Source organism: Anarrhichthys ocellatus, unplaced genomic scaffold (assembly GCF_004355925.1).
Source record: "Anarrhichthys ocellatus isolate YVR2014 unplaced genomic scaffold, GSC_Weel_1.0 scaffold77, whole genome shotgun sequence".
Taxonomy (NCBI): Eukaryota; Metazoa; Chordata; class Actinopteri; order Perciformes; family Anarhichadidae; genus Anarrhichthys; species Anarrhichthys ocellatus.
The window spans coordinates 1,551,418-1,568,327 of record NW_022280107.1 but is presented as its reverse complement, the minus strand read 5'-3'; the positions used below and the strand labels follow the sequence as shown (position 1 = coordinate 1,568,327).

General features: G+C 42.3%; 1 protein-coding gene across 1 annotated transcript in view; it reads right to left on the bottom strand.

Annotated features, from left to right (window-relative positions):
• LOC116397997 (kalirin-like) overlaps positions 1–16,910 on the bottom strand; it is a 51,197-nt gene that overhangs the window by 11,811 nt on the left and 22,476 nt on the right. Inside the window, exons 2-11 of the mRNA XM_031873951.1 lie at positions 11,464–11,538; positions 9,356–9,470; positions 7,374–7,566; positions 6,915–7,088; positions 6,688–6,771; positions 6,400–6,531; positions 5,329–5,451; positions 3,471–3,593; positions 2,716–2,907; positions 934–1,065 (exon numbers count right to left, since the gene is read on the bottom strand). Of these exons, the coding sequence (XP_031729811.1) occupies positions 934–1,065; positions 2,716–2,907; positions 3,471–3,593; positions 5,329–5,451; positions 6,400–6,531; positions 6,688–6,771; positions 6,915–7,088; positions 7,374–7,566; positions 9,356–9,470; positions 11,464–11,538 (1,343 nt within the window). The remainder of the gene's footprint in view (positions 1–933; positions 1,066–2,715; positions 2,908–3,470; positions 3,594–5,328; positions 5,452–6,399; positions 6,532–6,687; positions 6,772–6,914; positions 7,089–7,373; positions 7,567–9,355; positions 9,471–11,463; positions 11,539–16,910) is intronic.

Here is a 16,910-nt window from a genome sequence, read left to right as displayed (position 1 = left end):
TTTGCAGTCACAGAACAGAGAACACCATGTTGTAACAAGAAGAGCTTCTGCTTACACTTTCATTTTGTGTCACAGAGTTTCCGTTATCCTAATAAGGAACGCTGTCAACACTACAACACCTCGTTAAATAAGCGCTTCAAGTCAAGAGGACAAGATAAAAACCCACTTGCCAGTCTTAGAGCATGTCACTTTTTGCAGAGCTCTCACTGTAAATTGCTGTCACAGCTTGCCAAACCTAACCGCAGTCATTCTGAGCCTCTGCTCGGAGCTTTATGTGTGTGTGTATAAATATATACATGGACTTATCTTTTCACAGATAAGCATAAATTGGGCTAACACTGCAACAGCCCGGTTAAAGATAAAAACGCCCGTCCGGACTGCAGCAGAGAGGAGCGGGAGAGTTCCCAGAATAAATGTGGTGGAACGCGGACTAGTCTGGACGGCCGGTGGTGAGACAAAGCGTTACACTTTTCATCATTTCATTTTTAGAATGTTTTCAGGATATTTCTAATGTCCTGCCATCTGAAATGTCATATTTTGCCGTTCGGGGGCCATTAATTGTTCCCAGTGTTCCAGGGCACGCACAGCGTTATCAACAGAACTGGTGTTACGGTTGATAAAACCGCCTTTCTTAGTCGTCACTGACACGATAACAAGCGACACAAGTAAAACCGGCGCAAGGCACGCAAGCCAGGAAGTGACGTAATCACAGCCGGTGCGTAATGCGCGTCCAGTGGTCGCGGCGCTTGTTCCTGCACCTCTGACATTTTGGAACTTGACGCGTGCGATCACGTGACTGTCACTAATAGTTCACTGATAAAAGCTCTATTTACATGTCTAGGGATTATACAGCCTCCGTGGCCTCGTCATAAAGGCTCTGGCGACAGCAGATAATCAGTAGATCTCAGCCGGCGAGCCGTGCTGTCGGTTTACCTCGGTGTAAGCCTGTGTGACCTGCTCGTACAGGCTCTGGTGGCGGTGGATGGCGATTTCCAGCTCCTGCATCTCGGACGGTAACCCTCCCTCATTGCAGACTTTACACCAGGCCTCCACCTCCGACAGGAACTGAGGGAGAGACACAGACACAGACAGGAAGTCATACAAAGTGTGTATTCATATGAAAATGAATCTCAAAAGACTGAACATGTGGATAAAATAGTGTAGAACGTAATGTGGACTTCTTTTTTCCCACATTACAGTTGCTAATCTAACAGCTCTGCACTCTGGGCCTCGTTTGTTGAGGTTCGGGCTCTGTCTAGTTGCTTTGTGTCTATTTGAGTGACATTTTGTAGGTGAGGGTCAGGGGGGGCCCCGGGCTTGGGGCCGTTAGGCCCCATTCAGTAGTCCATCCATGTGTCCGTCTCACACTTTGATCCTGGAGGAAGATATCTCAACAACTACAGGCCGGATTGCCATGACATTTGCTGTAGATATTATCATCTTCATGGGATGAATTCTAATTAATGGAAACTGTTACTGGGACACTGTCGCCCTTTGAGTGCATTGTGTGCGTGTCAGTCGCCTTTCCTCAAGATCCCTCATCCACATGACATATTTGAGGATTTATTTTTTATCACTTTATAGTTTAGCTTTGTTTCTATATTTATTGGTACTAAACTATTTAAGATACATGTAGACGTTATTGAGATGCAAACATGTTGTGAATTTTGGAAATTATTACATCCATCTTTTTTGATACATTTTGTCTTTCGGACTGAGACCATCACAGATGACAACTGAGCACCGCGTCACTTCCTGTGTGTGTGTGTGTGTGTGTGTGTGTGTGTGTGTGTGTGTGTGAGAGAGAGTGTGGACTATTGCATCCAATATTTCTGTAAGTTAATAATAATAATTTGAATGTCAACGTTATGAATGAAGCTTTGCAGCTGTACAGCCCTAATGCGTTAATGAACTTAGATCCCTGGTAGAAACCTAAATATCAATTTTGGATCAGAAGATAAAAATAGAATCACCACCCAGTCAGGCTGCAGATTACATCCACGTCTGTCCAAATGACATCATTCTGTCATCATAACTAGCATATGAATTATTGAGTCATGCCCAAAGAAACGTCTTTTGTGAGATATCAGTGACCTTTGGCCACAAAATTCTAATCAGTTCATCGTTTGTGCCAAATATGAGGACATTTTCCTCAAGACGTTCCTGAGATATCACGAGGATGAGACGGACTCAGGAACACCGTCAACTCCAGACGGTAGCGTTGTTGCTAGTTTTGAGGTACTTCACTGACCGGGTTCATGAGGACAGCCTTCACATCTCTCTCTGATTCTCTCTTTAGTTTTGCCAGTTTGCTTTTGCTTGTGTCTCATTTAGTTTCTCTGTTTCTCATTAGGCTCTGTCTCAATCTCAGCCAATCCCGTCACACTCTCTCTCTCTCTCTCTCTCTCTCTCTCTCAGTCTTTCATCTCGGGCTCTCTCAGAATGTACACTTGTAGCTGATGTCAAGGGCCCAGCAGGAATCAAACAAGGCCCATCTGTTGCCATGTCAACCTTCCAAGAATCAGCAGCGGAGCAGTTTGATCTATTAAATATAATCAGATGCTAGAAATGTCCCATTTACATTTTACATTCTGGACATGCGTCTGCTGCAGAGAGATTCCCAGAGTAAATGGTTATCAAATCAGCGAGCGCCAGCAGTCTCTCTGAGGACTAGATCTGTTCAAACACGGCTGTAGGTACGATACACCATCTCACCTGCTCGGCCTTCTGGTGAAAGACGGACGACATGGCGAGGATGGTGGAGCGCTCGTCAAGTGCGGCAGCGAAGCTTTTCCAGTCCAGATCCAGCTGACTCGAGATCTGTTTTATCTGCGTGGAGGCGTAGTGGCCGGCCTCCGCCAGGCGGCTCGCCACCGACATGATTCTGTTGATGTTCACATATGCATTCTGGGAAGAAGAAGAAAGGGGAAGAAAAACATGAACAAAACTGGCTGATCCTGTTATGATATAACAATAATAATAATAATTTATATTAGTAGTAGTAGTATTATAATAGCATCTTTCAAACATGAACTGCAGCACAAAGTGTTTACCAATAAGCGTACAATGAACATAAAAAACAGGATAAAATAATGAAAATAATATAAAAGAGAATACATGACATAAAATGGAAAATAAAACCCACTGAAAATTAATAATAATAATTAACATCAGCACTGATATTTACAGCATTTTCATCAATAAGTCTCCATTCTCTTCTACAGAACAATATTCAGCTTTGAGTGCACTCTCTACCTGCGGTGTAGTTTTCAATGATTTCTTCTCATTGGCTTTGGAAGCAGCTGTAACTACATTATGATATTCTGTGACACTTTGTGAACAGGCTAGCTGGCCCAGAGCCTGACTGTGTGTGTGACGATCATGCCGCTGACCTCTCCTCATCTCTGCTCTGAGTGATCTACAGTGATGTAATGTGAGAATTACGGCTCTGATGACATTACAGTAGCTACCATGGAGTTCATGGCAAAGTGGTTGTGCTGAGTCTGCAGCTCCACGGCGTGCTGGTATCCTCGGCCGATCTCTGTGTGACTCTGCAGGAACACTTCCTTGTTGTGGCTGATCCAGTCGAACATCTGCACACGCGCACACACACACACACACAGCAGCATTAATAACATTGCAAATTATGAAGCACACTCATTTATTGCATTGCATCGGAGCTGAAAGTTGCCTCAGGAACAAATATAATGTAATCATCTGCCACCAGAGCACATGTGAGGGACCATTGAGGTTTTGAAAGTTAGCTTTCTGTGGATGAAAGCTCTGGAAAAGCTAGTAAGCGGACCTTGAGTTGTGATTTCTTTGTCAAACTTTAACAATAAAGTAAAACACTGAGGAGTTTTCTCAGCATGTGGAGAGGAAAACAATCTTTTAATTGTTCTGAATTATATCATCACCGGACACCGTTACTGGCGGCTCCTAAAACTGTAAATGTTTTTTTGTTGTAAGCCTTTGCATGATGTGTTTGAAGTTGACTGTACTGAAGTTCATAACATTATGTCTAGCATCAGTCAAGCAGCTGCCCTGACTAACTGTGTGTCTACAATACAGTTGGTGAGTAACACTGTGACATAAACATGACCCAGGCTGTAAACAAACAAAGGAATATTCCTTTAAAGTGGCAATGAACTCTGCTTTACCTTATCATTATGAATAAACGTTGATTGCACAATGTAATGGCTATAGAATAATGACACTATCGGCGTGTAGATTGGCTCTCTATAAGCCTTGTGTCCACTCTGCAGTTCTGACCCTGAGTGAGAGTTCTTTGAAGGAGTTGGAAAGTTGCCTGTTGCCACTTTTTAAAAAAAATGTAATTTTCTCTCGCTGCCTTCATCTTCCCCAGCTGATCAGTGCACAGCCTGAGAGGCCGGGACAACCTTCACGCGTTGATCCTCCGTCGCAAATCAATCTTTGCAGACAGATGGAGGCCGGTCGTGTGGTTACCATGGCTACCACATCGTCTCCCCACAGTCTCCTCCTCCTCCGGGCGGTGATCTCCGCAGAACGAGACACCTCGTCAGGTCCGACCGTTTCTCTGGCTCCTCTGCGAGTGCCGAGTGTTTCCCCACAGTGTAAACCCGTCCACACACCCCCGCAGCTCCTCTCTCTCTGTTTGCTTTAACAGTAAATATTTACTGCTCCTGCATGTGGATTTTATGAGTGGAACGACACACCAAGTCAGCTGACGCCCGTCTGTGTGTGTGTGTTTGGTTGTACAAGCTGCAATCTCATCCACGACACTTTGGGTTCTACGAAACACATGCAGCTCTGTACAGAGGCGGGGCTACAGGTTTACATCATACTGGTGATATATCGGTATTTATTGGGTGTGCAGACGTCAGTCATCACTCTGCAGTAGTCAGTGATGCAGTGTTTCTATAGCTGTGGAGCAGCGTTTACAAAATAAAAGCATTTCAGAGGTTGCAATTACCTGTAATGTCTTAAATACCGGCCTCTGCCCATCAGAGGATGTGATCTTTCTCTATATAGTATTCTGGAGTGAGTGTAAACAGGCTGGTATGACAAAGATGAATGGAATCCCAGCATTAAGTCACAACCGCAGCTAATCGCTTTACTGGTGTTGTAAAGTGAAGCAGAACTGGCTGCTTTTCCACTGGATTAACCGCCAACTGTGTTCCTCTGTTTAGATAAACAGGCTAATTCATTCGGTTCACTAAGGAGTTTCTCGAGACATTTACGGTAACACAGATGTGAAAAACACTGTATGATACTTTCGAGCTGATGCCTTTTCTGATGGCTTTCCCAGTGATGGTTTCCGCTCCGCCTTAGTGACATCACGCTCACCTTCTCTGCGTCCTGTTCGAACAGACGGAGCTGGAAGCACTGGTCCAGCTTCAGCTTCCTGACGTGCCACATCTGATGGAGATGCTGCCTCGTGGAGTGAAGCTTATCCAGCAGACTGGCCACCTGGCGAAAAGCGAGAATCAAGAACTGTTAGATGGTGTTTCTTACGATGTCTTCCATCCATTTGGAGCGGAGTGCAACTGGTTTAATTGGGAGAAAAATGCCGCAGCTCATGGTTGGACACTTAGTCTAAGGGTCCCGAAACACAACATCTTCTGTACATTTTATCCAGTTTGATAGGAAATCCTAATGTCTAAACAATAGGGTCCAGGTTCAGGTCCTCATATCGTTTGATATCCCAGACAGTGCAGCAGATATTTGAACTGCACCACTGGGTCGCTTGAGAACATGCATTGTCGTGTTTTCCCAGACATATACCTCTAAATTGTCGATCCTTTACCTGAAGATGTTTTTCTCTGGAAGACATTCATATCAAATATTCATATATCAGCATTTTTCTGTTTGCGATGTACGGTGTGTGCTTTACGCAAACATCCTGTGCAATGCAACTCGCTGTGTTCTTTCATAACTTTTCCCGTGGAGTCCTTCGGCTAACGAGCTGACATGCAGCGAGTACCTCTCATTAGCCCTAATGAGGGACGGCAACAAGCTGTGGGCCCTGACCAGGTGAGCCAAGAATGAGACTGTGCATTTAGTGTGCGCTGGTTGTAATGATGGATGTGCACAACTTTGGTAGGAAGATCACTTAAGAGGAATCGTCATGTTTCATTCTCAGAATTGTTAAAAGCGACTGTATCCTGTTGGCTCTGTTTATATTGTGTTGAGTATTTACTGCTATACTTCCTAGTGAGAGTAAATCTCAGGTGTTGTTCTTAATATTCCAACAGTGCAGATAACAAAATCATTTGACTCTTTACAATTGGAGGTGTTCAATCATGTTCTGGTTGTTTCACCATGGGCCTGTTTGGAGGCCATTTCCTCCCAAAACTGTAACATGTTTAAAATGTGATTTTTAAAAGAGATTATATTGATCAGCTGGAGTGACTTTACCTTGGGCACCAAGCTCTGGAAGTCAGCAGAGCCTGAGATACAGTTCCTCCCTGAAAAACCATCACTAGATCGGATACACTGCAGCAACCTCTGGCCCTCCCGGTCCAACTCCTCCACTGGAGCCTTCAACACCTACAGGACAGAATTAGAGGACTTTAGTGTCTTAACATGATTCAAAGTTGTATGTACAGATGACACAACTAGCTCTAGGCCAGCGAATGCAAAAGCAACGAATCTATTAAGATGTCTACAGTTTGTATCAGACTGTCCTGACAGTAGCTCGCTGACCTTTTTCTTCAGCTGCGTGTGCTCATCTATCAACCGACGAGATCCCTCCACATCTGCCGGAAACTCCTTCTTGGACTGAAGCTCCTGCAACACACAGTACAACGTTTTCATGTTGGCATGAACTGTTCATTTAACCCTTTTAAACCTTCCATCCATCCATCCATCCTTCCCTTGCTTGGTTAGCTAGTCATTCATCTGCCCATTTATCTCCCCCCCCCCCCCCCCACCTGCAGGTCTTCCAGTCTGGACAGCAGGTGAACAGCATTGGATATGAACTCCTCCAGAGAGACTCTCAGCTCCATCCACTCCTCGTGGTTGTAGTCCAGAGAGCCTTCAAAGTCGTCCGTCAGCTGGGAGGGGTCCACCAGTTTGGACAGACCTTCAACTGACACCATGCTGGTCTGGTGAACAGAAATTCAAAAGAAATGTCAAAATGAATGTTTTATTTTAGCAGTGACGGATCATACAGGACTAAAAATGTGTTGAGCAAATCAAAACGGAGAGCATAGATACTGCTACCGTCGAGAACAGTCTTTAATCATTTAAAACTTCTTAAACAAATAGTTTCAGCCTCTAAACTGTTGGCTAATCCAAACCAGACAGTTATTGCTGTCTGAAGACGTGGAATCTGAAGTGAGACTATGTGTTGGATGAAACACTCAAAGAAATCAAAGAAGCCCGCTGACCTCAAAGGAGAACTTCGCACTGCCGAAGTTCGTCTTCTGTTTCTGCCAGAAGTTGTCCGGTTTGATGATGAGCGCCACACAGATCTCAGCCGGGAAAAACTCCTGCAGGGTCTTCAGCAGAGGCTTGATCAGCTCCCACTTGGAACCGCGCATGTCGATGATGACGGTAAAACCACGTTTACACACGTCCTCGCTGATCGGAGAGGCAGAAATCAGACAAGACAGAAGACGAGTAGAGGAGAAAGACAATCGAGAAGTTCAGAGGAAAGAAGGAAAAATCTCCTAAACAGAGAAATCAATCATGATGCTTGCTTAATCCTCGTCAGTTGTCAGACTGTTACACCAGACTAATTACTTAGAGAAACCTTCAGGGAACCAGTGTAAGCAGTAGTCTGCACTGCTCTACAGGGAAGCAGCAGAGGACATGAGCTTGCAATCAGTCACTGATACGTACTTAGTGAAATACAATTATTTATTTCTCAGAGTATGCCTTTCGGTAAACAAATTATAAACTGTTTCTTCACCGGCAACACTGACTTCCTGAAGTCTCCACTGTTTCCAGTCTTAATGTAATACTGAGCTGACTGGCTACGTGCTGTATAGTCTGATATTCACAGCACAGTTATGAGAGTGGCATCAATAGTTTCATCTCTCCGGGAAAAACGTGTATTTCCCAATAAAAACAAAGGCTCCACATTATTCACATCACCTCATCAAATTACTTCAGCGATAGTTTTGTTCACATGTGGAACAGATCAGTCCCCTGAAAGCAAGGGAAAGCATTGAAATGCAGATTTCCAGGTCTGTTTTGGGCCAACATTCACATCGGCTGTGTAAATAAATATGATATGAAGACAACAGAATGCCTTCCAGATGGCAATGTGGCCGTGCGTGTTGCATGTTAATTTATTTATGCATGTGGGCTGTATAAATTGTATGCAACGTATATTAATCTTTGTAAAAATGTAAACAAATTACATAAAAGGGGGAATTTTAGAAATAGGAGTCAATTGGTGATACATTTTAGTTCAAGAAACAATGTGTGATACCACATGTGATAGATAGGACAGCAGCTGTAAACTGGTGACCAGAAGCTGCTCTGAAACCAGTGCGAGAGCCAGATGTGTACACATCTGGGCCTTCAATCCATCTGCTGCTGATTGGATGGTAGAAATATACAGGAATGACCTCAGCTCCACACACACTCACACACACAACCTCTATTAATAAAAATTCAACAAAAGCACATCCACTATCGTCCGCCTCGGGGAAGCACAAACTCCACTCGTCACCATGGAAACAGCAGCTGGATTAGCGGCAGTAATCAGAGTGGGGGGGATCAAACGATAATACACATATTGGGTTTAGTTTGGTTCAGTCACGCTGTGTTCAAGTCAGCCAGGTGTACATTTTAAAATTCAACATCAGTCTCTGTTTGCATTAAAAAAAAACTCTCCCTGCTGCTGCATTCAAGGACACTCTGACATCTGATGATTTAGTCAGCTAACGAAAAAAAGAGATTTGGAGAGTCCCAGGAACCGGTCTTTGGCTGCTCGGTTACCTCTAGACCAGCTCGTTTTCCGTGTAACGTCCTCAGACTGTGATGAGGGGCGGCGGGCATTAAATGGACTCCAAGCGAAGTGTGATAGACTCGCTGCTGTCCGCTGCAAACACTGCAGCTCTCATGCTGATGCAAATCAAACGCTGCTCTCCGTCTGCTGCTGTGATGTCGAAGAGAGGAGCGTTTGATTTCCGCAGTGTGGAGACAGCACTGAGGCACTCCGCATGCACTCCACATGCACTCCACCCTGCAACCTCTTCCCTGTGAGACGCCTAGTTTACTACACCGTATCGTCCCGAATAACGAGGTGGATAAAAAGGTTAATTGATAATAACTGCAAATATGATCAAATCTAAAATAAAGAACACACGTGCTATTTGTGTGTGTGTGTGTGTGTGTGTGTGTGTGTGTGTGTGTGTACCTGGGGACAGTAGAAAGGTAGGTCACCAGCCTCCTCAGGTCCTCCTGCTTTATTCGGTCGTGGTTACTCCTTGCAGGGAATGTCACGATCGGTCCGCCTCTTTTATCTCGCCCACCTTCGAACGCACACAATCAAATGATAAGCGTGATGTTTAATGTTTGCATGTAGTGTTTAAAAAGCATTCCTATGTTCATTTCTATGTAGTAATATAGCTTTAGCAGAAGTAGTAGCAGTGCCATTATATTATGGCAGTATTGTTAGCCGCAGTAGTTTAAAGTTGTACTGCTACAGCATTGTCAGATTGAAGTTCCAGAATTAAGAATATGTTTTGATTGTAAATGATACGATTCAAGTGTCAGCCGAAACAGAAATGTATATCTACATTTTTACGAGATGTACATTAGAATGCAAAATGAAGTAACCAGTTAAGCTTGATTCCAGAGCAGACATTACTCTCCACTGTCACTCCTTCATCACTAAGGAGTATCACTGTATCAGTCCTAATCTGCTCTTACTTTACACTAACAGCTTTAATATCTCTGTGTTTGAAACAAATCTCCCATCACAGCTACACCAGCCGGGAAACACACTTTCCAAAGGCTCCGAAAGCCGTCCGAAATACAAGCTCTCACTCTCCCCGTCTGTGATAAATGATGTGAGTAGAGATGTTTTGGTTAGATTAATGTAAGAAACACAAACCGCAATGTTTATGAAACTGCTACTCAGTCGTGGAAAATCGGTCTGTGTGTTTGAGTGTGTGATTTGGGAGGGAGCGTGCTGCTGTAATCTCGGGAGGAATCTTGATGACAGATCGTTGTTGGCACTCTTTTACATGCTCGCTCTCTCACCCTCTCTCTCTCTCTCTCAAGGTCTCTCTCCCATTCTCTCCTTCTAATTCAGAGTTACCTTTTCACTGGTACACATAACGACTAAAAGGATTAAAAGAACCAGTTCTGCAACTGATAAAATGTTAAACAGTACTTAAATCTTGCACCATAGTGCTAACACTTTGTATATGTAATAAAAATATTCCTTTCCAATACTGCTGTCTGCTAAATCTTTGTAGAAAAATACTGCATTGTGTAATAACTAGACAAAATGTAATACATTTTCACTCCATAATGTAATAACACCCGCAACTCCTGCATTTGAAATAACCATTGCAATATGTAATAATGTATTACAAAATGTGATGAAGTATATTAAATATTGCATTCAAGCTGTTTATTACAAAATGAGGGTGTTACTACAATAATAAAAGTGTTTTTGTTTTTTCGGACCCTCTGATCGGGTCTCCATTTTGAAAATATGGAAGGTTCAGTAGGTTTTTCGTGAGCCTGTTTCAGATCTAGTCCAACACTTTGGACTCAAAGGCCTCGACCACGGAGTACACAGGTAGAGCGAGGCAAGTTTCTAAATAAAGTCACAGAAACACAGAACCATATATCCTTTTGTTTGTTGTTGTTTTTTAGCAATCTTTGCTTGGGTGCTCCTCAATTCACGGCTGCTGTTTCAGTACATCGTTAATAATTTGGAGGGGGTACAATATTTTGTTGGGTCAATGTTCTGAGGTCATGTGATGCTACATCTCGTTTGTTCAGAATCTAAATACATCACACGGCTGAGTGTTTGTGCGTGCGACGGCCCGTGGAGTGAAACAGTTTGTGCGTCTGCTTTCCCTGCTTGTTTTGGCAGGCGGTGATGTGCAGCGCCTGCCGGAGGGGAGAAGTTCACGTAAGTCATGTTCAGGGTGTGAAGGGCCTGTGATGATTTTCCCTGCCCGTTTCCTGTCTCAGGAGGTGCGCAGGTCTAGGTCCAGACATCAGTGGACCTGCTTCTGCAGTCCTGGCGGTTTAAAGGCTGACACGGTGCTATTGAGTATGATGAACATTTACCATTAACACTGATTGGATATAAGAGGTGGCGAGTTTTCCCTTTTAGGGAACTCTAAGCCAGGAAGACCTTATGGTAAGATGAGATCCTTTGTGAATGCAGCTCCTGGAGTTCTGCCCCAGTGCCTGCTGACAACTCTGGCATACAGTGTGTGGCTCCGGATTCCTGTCTTGGACTGAATGTTTGGTGATTGAAGCACACCGACTGAAACTCACCTGACACGAAGGCTACTTTTTCCTTTAACACAGGAAGGACATCAGACGCCTTGATGCCTTCAGTCCTCAGTGACCCTGAGTAGAGACAGAGAGAGAAAAACAGTGGAGCTTTTAGTATTAATCCCATTATCAGATCAACATTCCTGTGAGAGAGAACACACCCACACTCATCCAGCTATTACTAGGTTTGTGCGTGTGTGTGTGTGTTCTTTGCTTTAACATACTGTAACGTAAAGGGGCCTACCGGGCACAGACCCAGGGGCCCAAAGTGTCAAGAGGACCCCTTGTCAAAAGGTGAACCCTTGTGACCCCTTTTTAAAATAACTACGAAGAGATACGAAGCAACTACAAAGAGACTCAAAAAGACTACGAAGAGACACAAAGCGACTACAAGGAGACTCAAAATGACTACGAAGAGACACAAAGCGACTACAGTGAGACTCAAAATGACTACGAAGAGACACAAAGCGACTACAAGGAGACTCAAAATGACTACGAAGAGACACAAAGCGACTACAAAGAGACTCAAAATGACTACGAAGAGACACAAAGCGACTACAAGGAGACTCAAAATGACTACGAAGAGACACAAAGCGACTACAAAGAGACTCAAAAAGACTACGAAGAGACACAAAGGGACTACAAAGAGACTCAAATGACTACAAAGAGATGTAAAGCAACTACAGAGATGTAAAACAACAATGAAAAGGGGCAAAACAACCACAAAGAGACAAAATACAACAAAAAAGAGATTCAAAATGACTACAAAGAGACACAAAGCAACGACAAAGAGACTCAAAACTACTACAAAAAGGGGCTAAACAACTATAAAGTCTAAGGCAGAGGTGGTGGGTTCTGTGCCAAGGGGCTCATTATCTCATAATCTGCCCATGATTGAAAGCATTTAACACCTACGTTAATTGTTATATAACAGTATGGTGGAAGTATTAACAGTAGAAACAGTCTGTATAAAGTGAAATAAGAGTTCATCTTCATTCTTCCACCCTTTGTTATCTCGTTATGATTCCATTCCCTTGGTCTCTCTCTCTCCCTCTCAGTTCATCTGGTCAGCCATCTGTCATCTGTCATATCTCTCTTTCTCTCGGAGAAAAAAAAAAAAAAAAGCCGAAATGTCCATGTCATGCTGTGTGTATGTGCTTGTGACACACTGTCCTAGCTGCAAAACACACTCACACACAAACACACACGTTTCAAGAAAATTCCACAGTGAGAACGCTAAGTCGGCAAAATCTATCTCAGGACTCCGAAAGAGAGATAAAAGTCAAATCTATGTTTTAAAGCGCTAACATCAACACAAACCTGTTTTATATGAAATACAACAAAAGGCCACAAAAAAGTGAGGCTGAAGGGACAATATTAATATTCAAATCCCTCATTCTCAGTCTAGTAAAGTTTGGAAACAGAATCTTACTGACACATTTTTTAATGCATCACGGGCGATTTGATCCCAAGTGGAGAACTTTTGATGAACGTGTGAACGATGCACTGGGATCAGATCGCTCAGACACATTCAGAGGTTGTTCTCAACACAACGTGACCAATCAGAGCTGTCCTCAGCTCAGCCGCTGATTAGTCACGATCATTAATGGCGCTGAAGGTTAATGATCTAATTGATCAGTTTTATGTTGGCTCATGTAACCGTGTGCCAATGCTTTACAGAAATAGTATTGATTTATACCTGAAGCAGGACAGAGATGGACTGTATTCAGGTGCAGGTGGCTCCACCGTATTTAAAGGATTATCATAATGTCTTTGCCAAGTTTAGCTTCTGATTCACAAATTATCTGTACGTGCATGCTTCACATTTTCAAAGGCATGCTGTGTTGTTTTAACCCTTCAGAAACAGACCTTCCACCGGAGATCGTCGTTTGCACGATCCTCATAAATCAATCTGAAATAAAAAAAACATAGTAGCTACAGCAAGTCTCTCTGTGATGAGGTCATTACTTTACATCACGTGCGTAATGTAACAAAACTATCAACACATTTGCACTCTGCTCATAACAATTAGCATATGTCGAAAACTAAGAAATGTACATTGTTCAATTCATGTTAGTTGTGTTTAGTCGTGTGGAAATGTTTATATATATTTCATGTTTCTGCATGCAGAATTGTTTAGGAAAAATACTTTTGAATCTTCATGAAAAAACACATGTCCGTGTTTTATTTTCTTAATTTATGACACAATTTCAGTACTTTTATCATGGTTTATTTGCTTACATCATCTTTTATTTTAGGTTGTACAGATTTAAGCGATGAGCAAAAATACCAATGTGGGAAAATATTTATATTGCAGATAAATAAGCATACCTCAAAAAATAAATGTACATAATTCAAACATGTTTTGAGTGCTTTTCTTAGTCAAATTTTAGGAAGAAATAATCATTTTTTTGTATTTTTTTAATGACAGAATGTTGATACTTGTATCAATTATTATGGTTTATTGACATGTATAACCTTTTAGCTTAGGTTGTATTTTGTAGCTAAAGATGACATCAATGAGTTTTTTAAAACAGCTGACAGGCTGTGACAGTGCAGCAGTTACACCCATGTGACTTGTGCAGGTATGTTCACATGCTGGTTAATGTTCTGCAGCTAATTAGCCATCTTGGCTGAACTGGTAATTGACGTGGAATGGAACCAACCGGTCCTACACACAATCTGGCTGGATTCTAGCTCGACGTATATCTTAAACTTGCACACACATGCACCACTTACAGCGCAGCGTTAGGGTGAACACAGCGACACAGTCAGCTCTATTTGGCACCAAATCAATGTCATCTGACTGCTCACTTTGACTGAAAATGGTAAAGAATGGATCTAAAAAAACACACACACACACCAAGTTGTTTCTGCTAGTTTGTTGAAGCTGGAAGAACATGTGTTGTTATATCCATGAAGACTTACATTGGAGGCTGTATACAAGAATGTGTGCAGTAAGAGACGTTTCATATATTTTGTCCATCCCCTTTAAACCAATAAAGGCAGACTTACTATCAAATTATTCACGTTTATTAAGAAAAATGAATGAACATACTTGTATAATACATCAAAAAATGTTAATTTCAAGTCTTCATTGCTTGCTTTCTCTGTAACCGTTGTTGCTAACCAGGAAAAATGAGATAGAGAGGATTATGCAAATAGTTACAACTGTCGATAAATGCGGACACACCAGCAGAATGGCACAAAATGCGCGCACACACACACACACACAGATGTTTTTGCCACTCAGGATGACGTTGCATTAAGTCAAATTCCTCCCCTATGCAATTATTATCCTAACTTTAATCGCAACCACAATATAAACACAACCCTGACCCAAACCGAAAACCAAGACTTAACCTATAAAATGTAATGGTTTACATTGTGGGGACCATCTTTAGAGGGAGGATAGTCCCCACACTGTGACTGTGTGAACAGAATTTCGTCCCCACAACACACATAAACACACTCACAAAACACACACTCTCCTCAGTGGCCTTAAAACAACGTGCCAATAAACAATAAACTGCAAGAAAAAAAGGAAATTTCAGAGAGAAAGAGATACATTTATATTGACCCCTCGATAAGTCCCGCCCCTCGAATGCAGACTGGCCAATCGTGGCGTAGCATCAGACAGGAGGTATACTTTTTAATGATTGTAACACTGAATAAAGACCTACCCGGCTTTACAGGAAAAGTGTTGTTCCTTAATTTCAATGGTTTCTGTCTCTGTCAGCTGATGAGGTTGTTCCCTTAACACTGTGATTTGTAGCTTTAGCTTCTATCTTTATCTTTTTAACCTGTTTTCACAGCTGAATCAAATGTGGAAAGACTTTTGACTCACACAGTGAATTTAATGACTTCTACAGTCGTCATCCAGTAAAGCCATTTTTAATTGTTTGTGATTTGTAAATTGTACAATAAAAAATAAAACCAGCACTACATTTTTCGGACTAAACTTTCAGCACCCGCTTTGCACGATATTATCTTACTTATCACCTTCTGCCAGTAGTCACTCCATTACTCACGGAGCAGCGGGAGCTCCGTCATCTTCTGGTTTGTTCATTAGATGGTATAAAATAATGTTGATGCACACAGCTGCTGTTGATATTAACTCATCACTTCCTAAATATACTTTATAATACATGGCTGAAGAACTCAGTGGCCTTTTATTGTGAAAACTACCTCAAGAAGTGTTTTCAATACGAGCCAGGCTGGTTAATGTTAACTCAAAAGTTAATCTAGACATTTTTCTGGATTCTTTGGAGGTAAAATGTAGTTTATCATTGTAAAAAGCACTGTAAATAGGAGAGAATTAATAAACAACAGAGACTTATGTTTCATCTTATGAACAACAGTGGCCTTTAAGCACCTGGAGTAAACAAAATCCTGTCACAGGAGGTCTGTAGTTTAGCAGTTTTGTTTTGGAGAAGAGAAAAAGCTTAATACACACAAATGTGGTCTGATCGAGAAGTTCAAAAGACTTTGTTCGGGCAAAACTCTAACTTTGAAAAAGCAATAAAGAAGAGTAAGAGCTGTGGACACACAGAGGGCAGCATGTCGGCGCTGATCACAGCTGCAGCTGCAATGGTCTGCATCTGTTCACAACATTAAATAGGCTGATAATGGACCAGCAGCGAGTGACAAATCTGTCTCTTTAACTACATTTTCAGTCAACGCAGAAGCTTAGGTAGCTGCTTATTTAAGGTTTTTCATGTTGATCAAAGAAATATGACTTTTCAAAAGGACGGGTCTATTGTTTTGTTGTTTTTTAGGTTTTTATAGGATTCTGTAGTTTCCCAGTTGTGTTTCTTATGTGTTAATTTTGTGATTGAAAGAAAGCAGAGGTTGTAACGTCAAGGACACATTGTAAGAACTAAACCTTCCTTTCTCTCTCGCTCTCAGCACACAATTAGGTCGAAGAGCAGTGTGGTCAAACATTCAATCCAGTTTGGGTCTCAATTATTTAATAACTGTCATGCATGTTTTTGTTCCTATCTTGGCTCTTCTTTCGGTCTATCTCACACACACACACACACACACGCACACACACCTTTGACCTTTGATCCGTCCAGCATGTGTTTTCTCCATCAGAGATGTTCACCGCATATACACACATTCAGCGTATGTTTGTACAGTAGCAGCACAGCAGTGATTACAGCAGCATATGGCTGTTAAACACACAAGACTGAATAACTCGGGGCTATTGAATGGACTTGACACACACACACACACACACACACACACACACACACACACACACACACACACACACACACACACACACACACACACACACACACACACACACACACACACACACACACACACACACAGAAGGTGGACTGCCTTGTTCCAGGGCAGCGTGGCAGCAAAGATGAAGATTCAGGTTTTCCCTCTGTCTGAGGGACAGAGGGAAAACTGACTAACTTATTTTTTTTTTT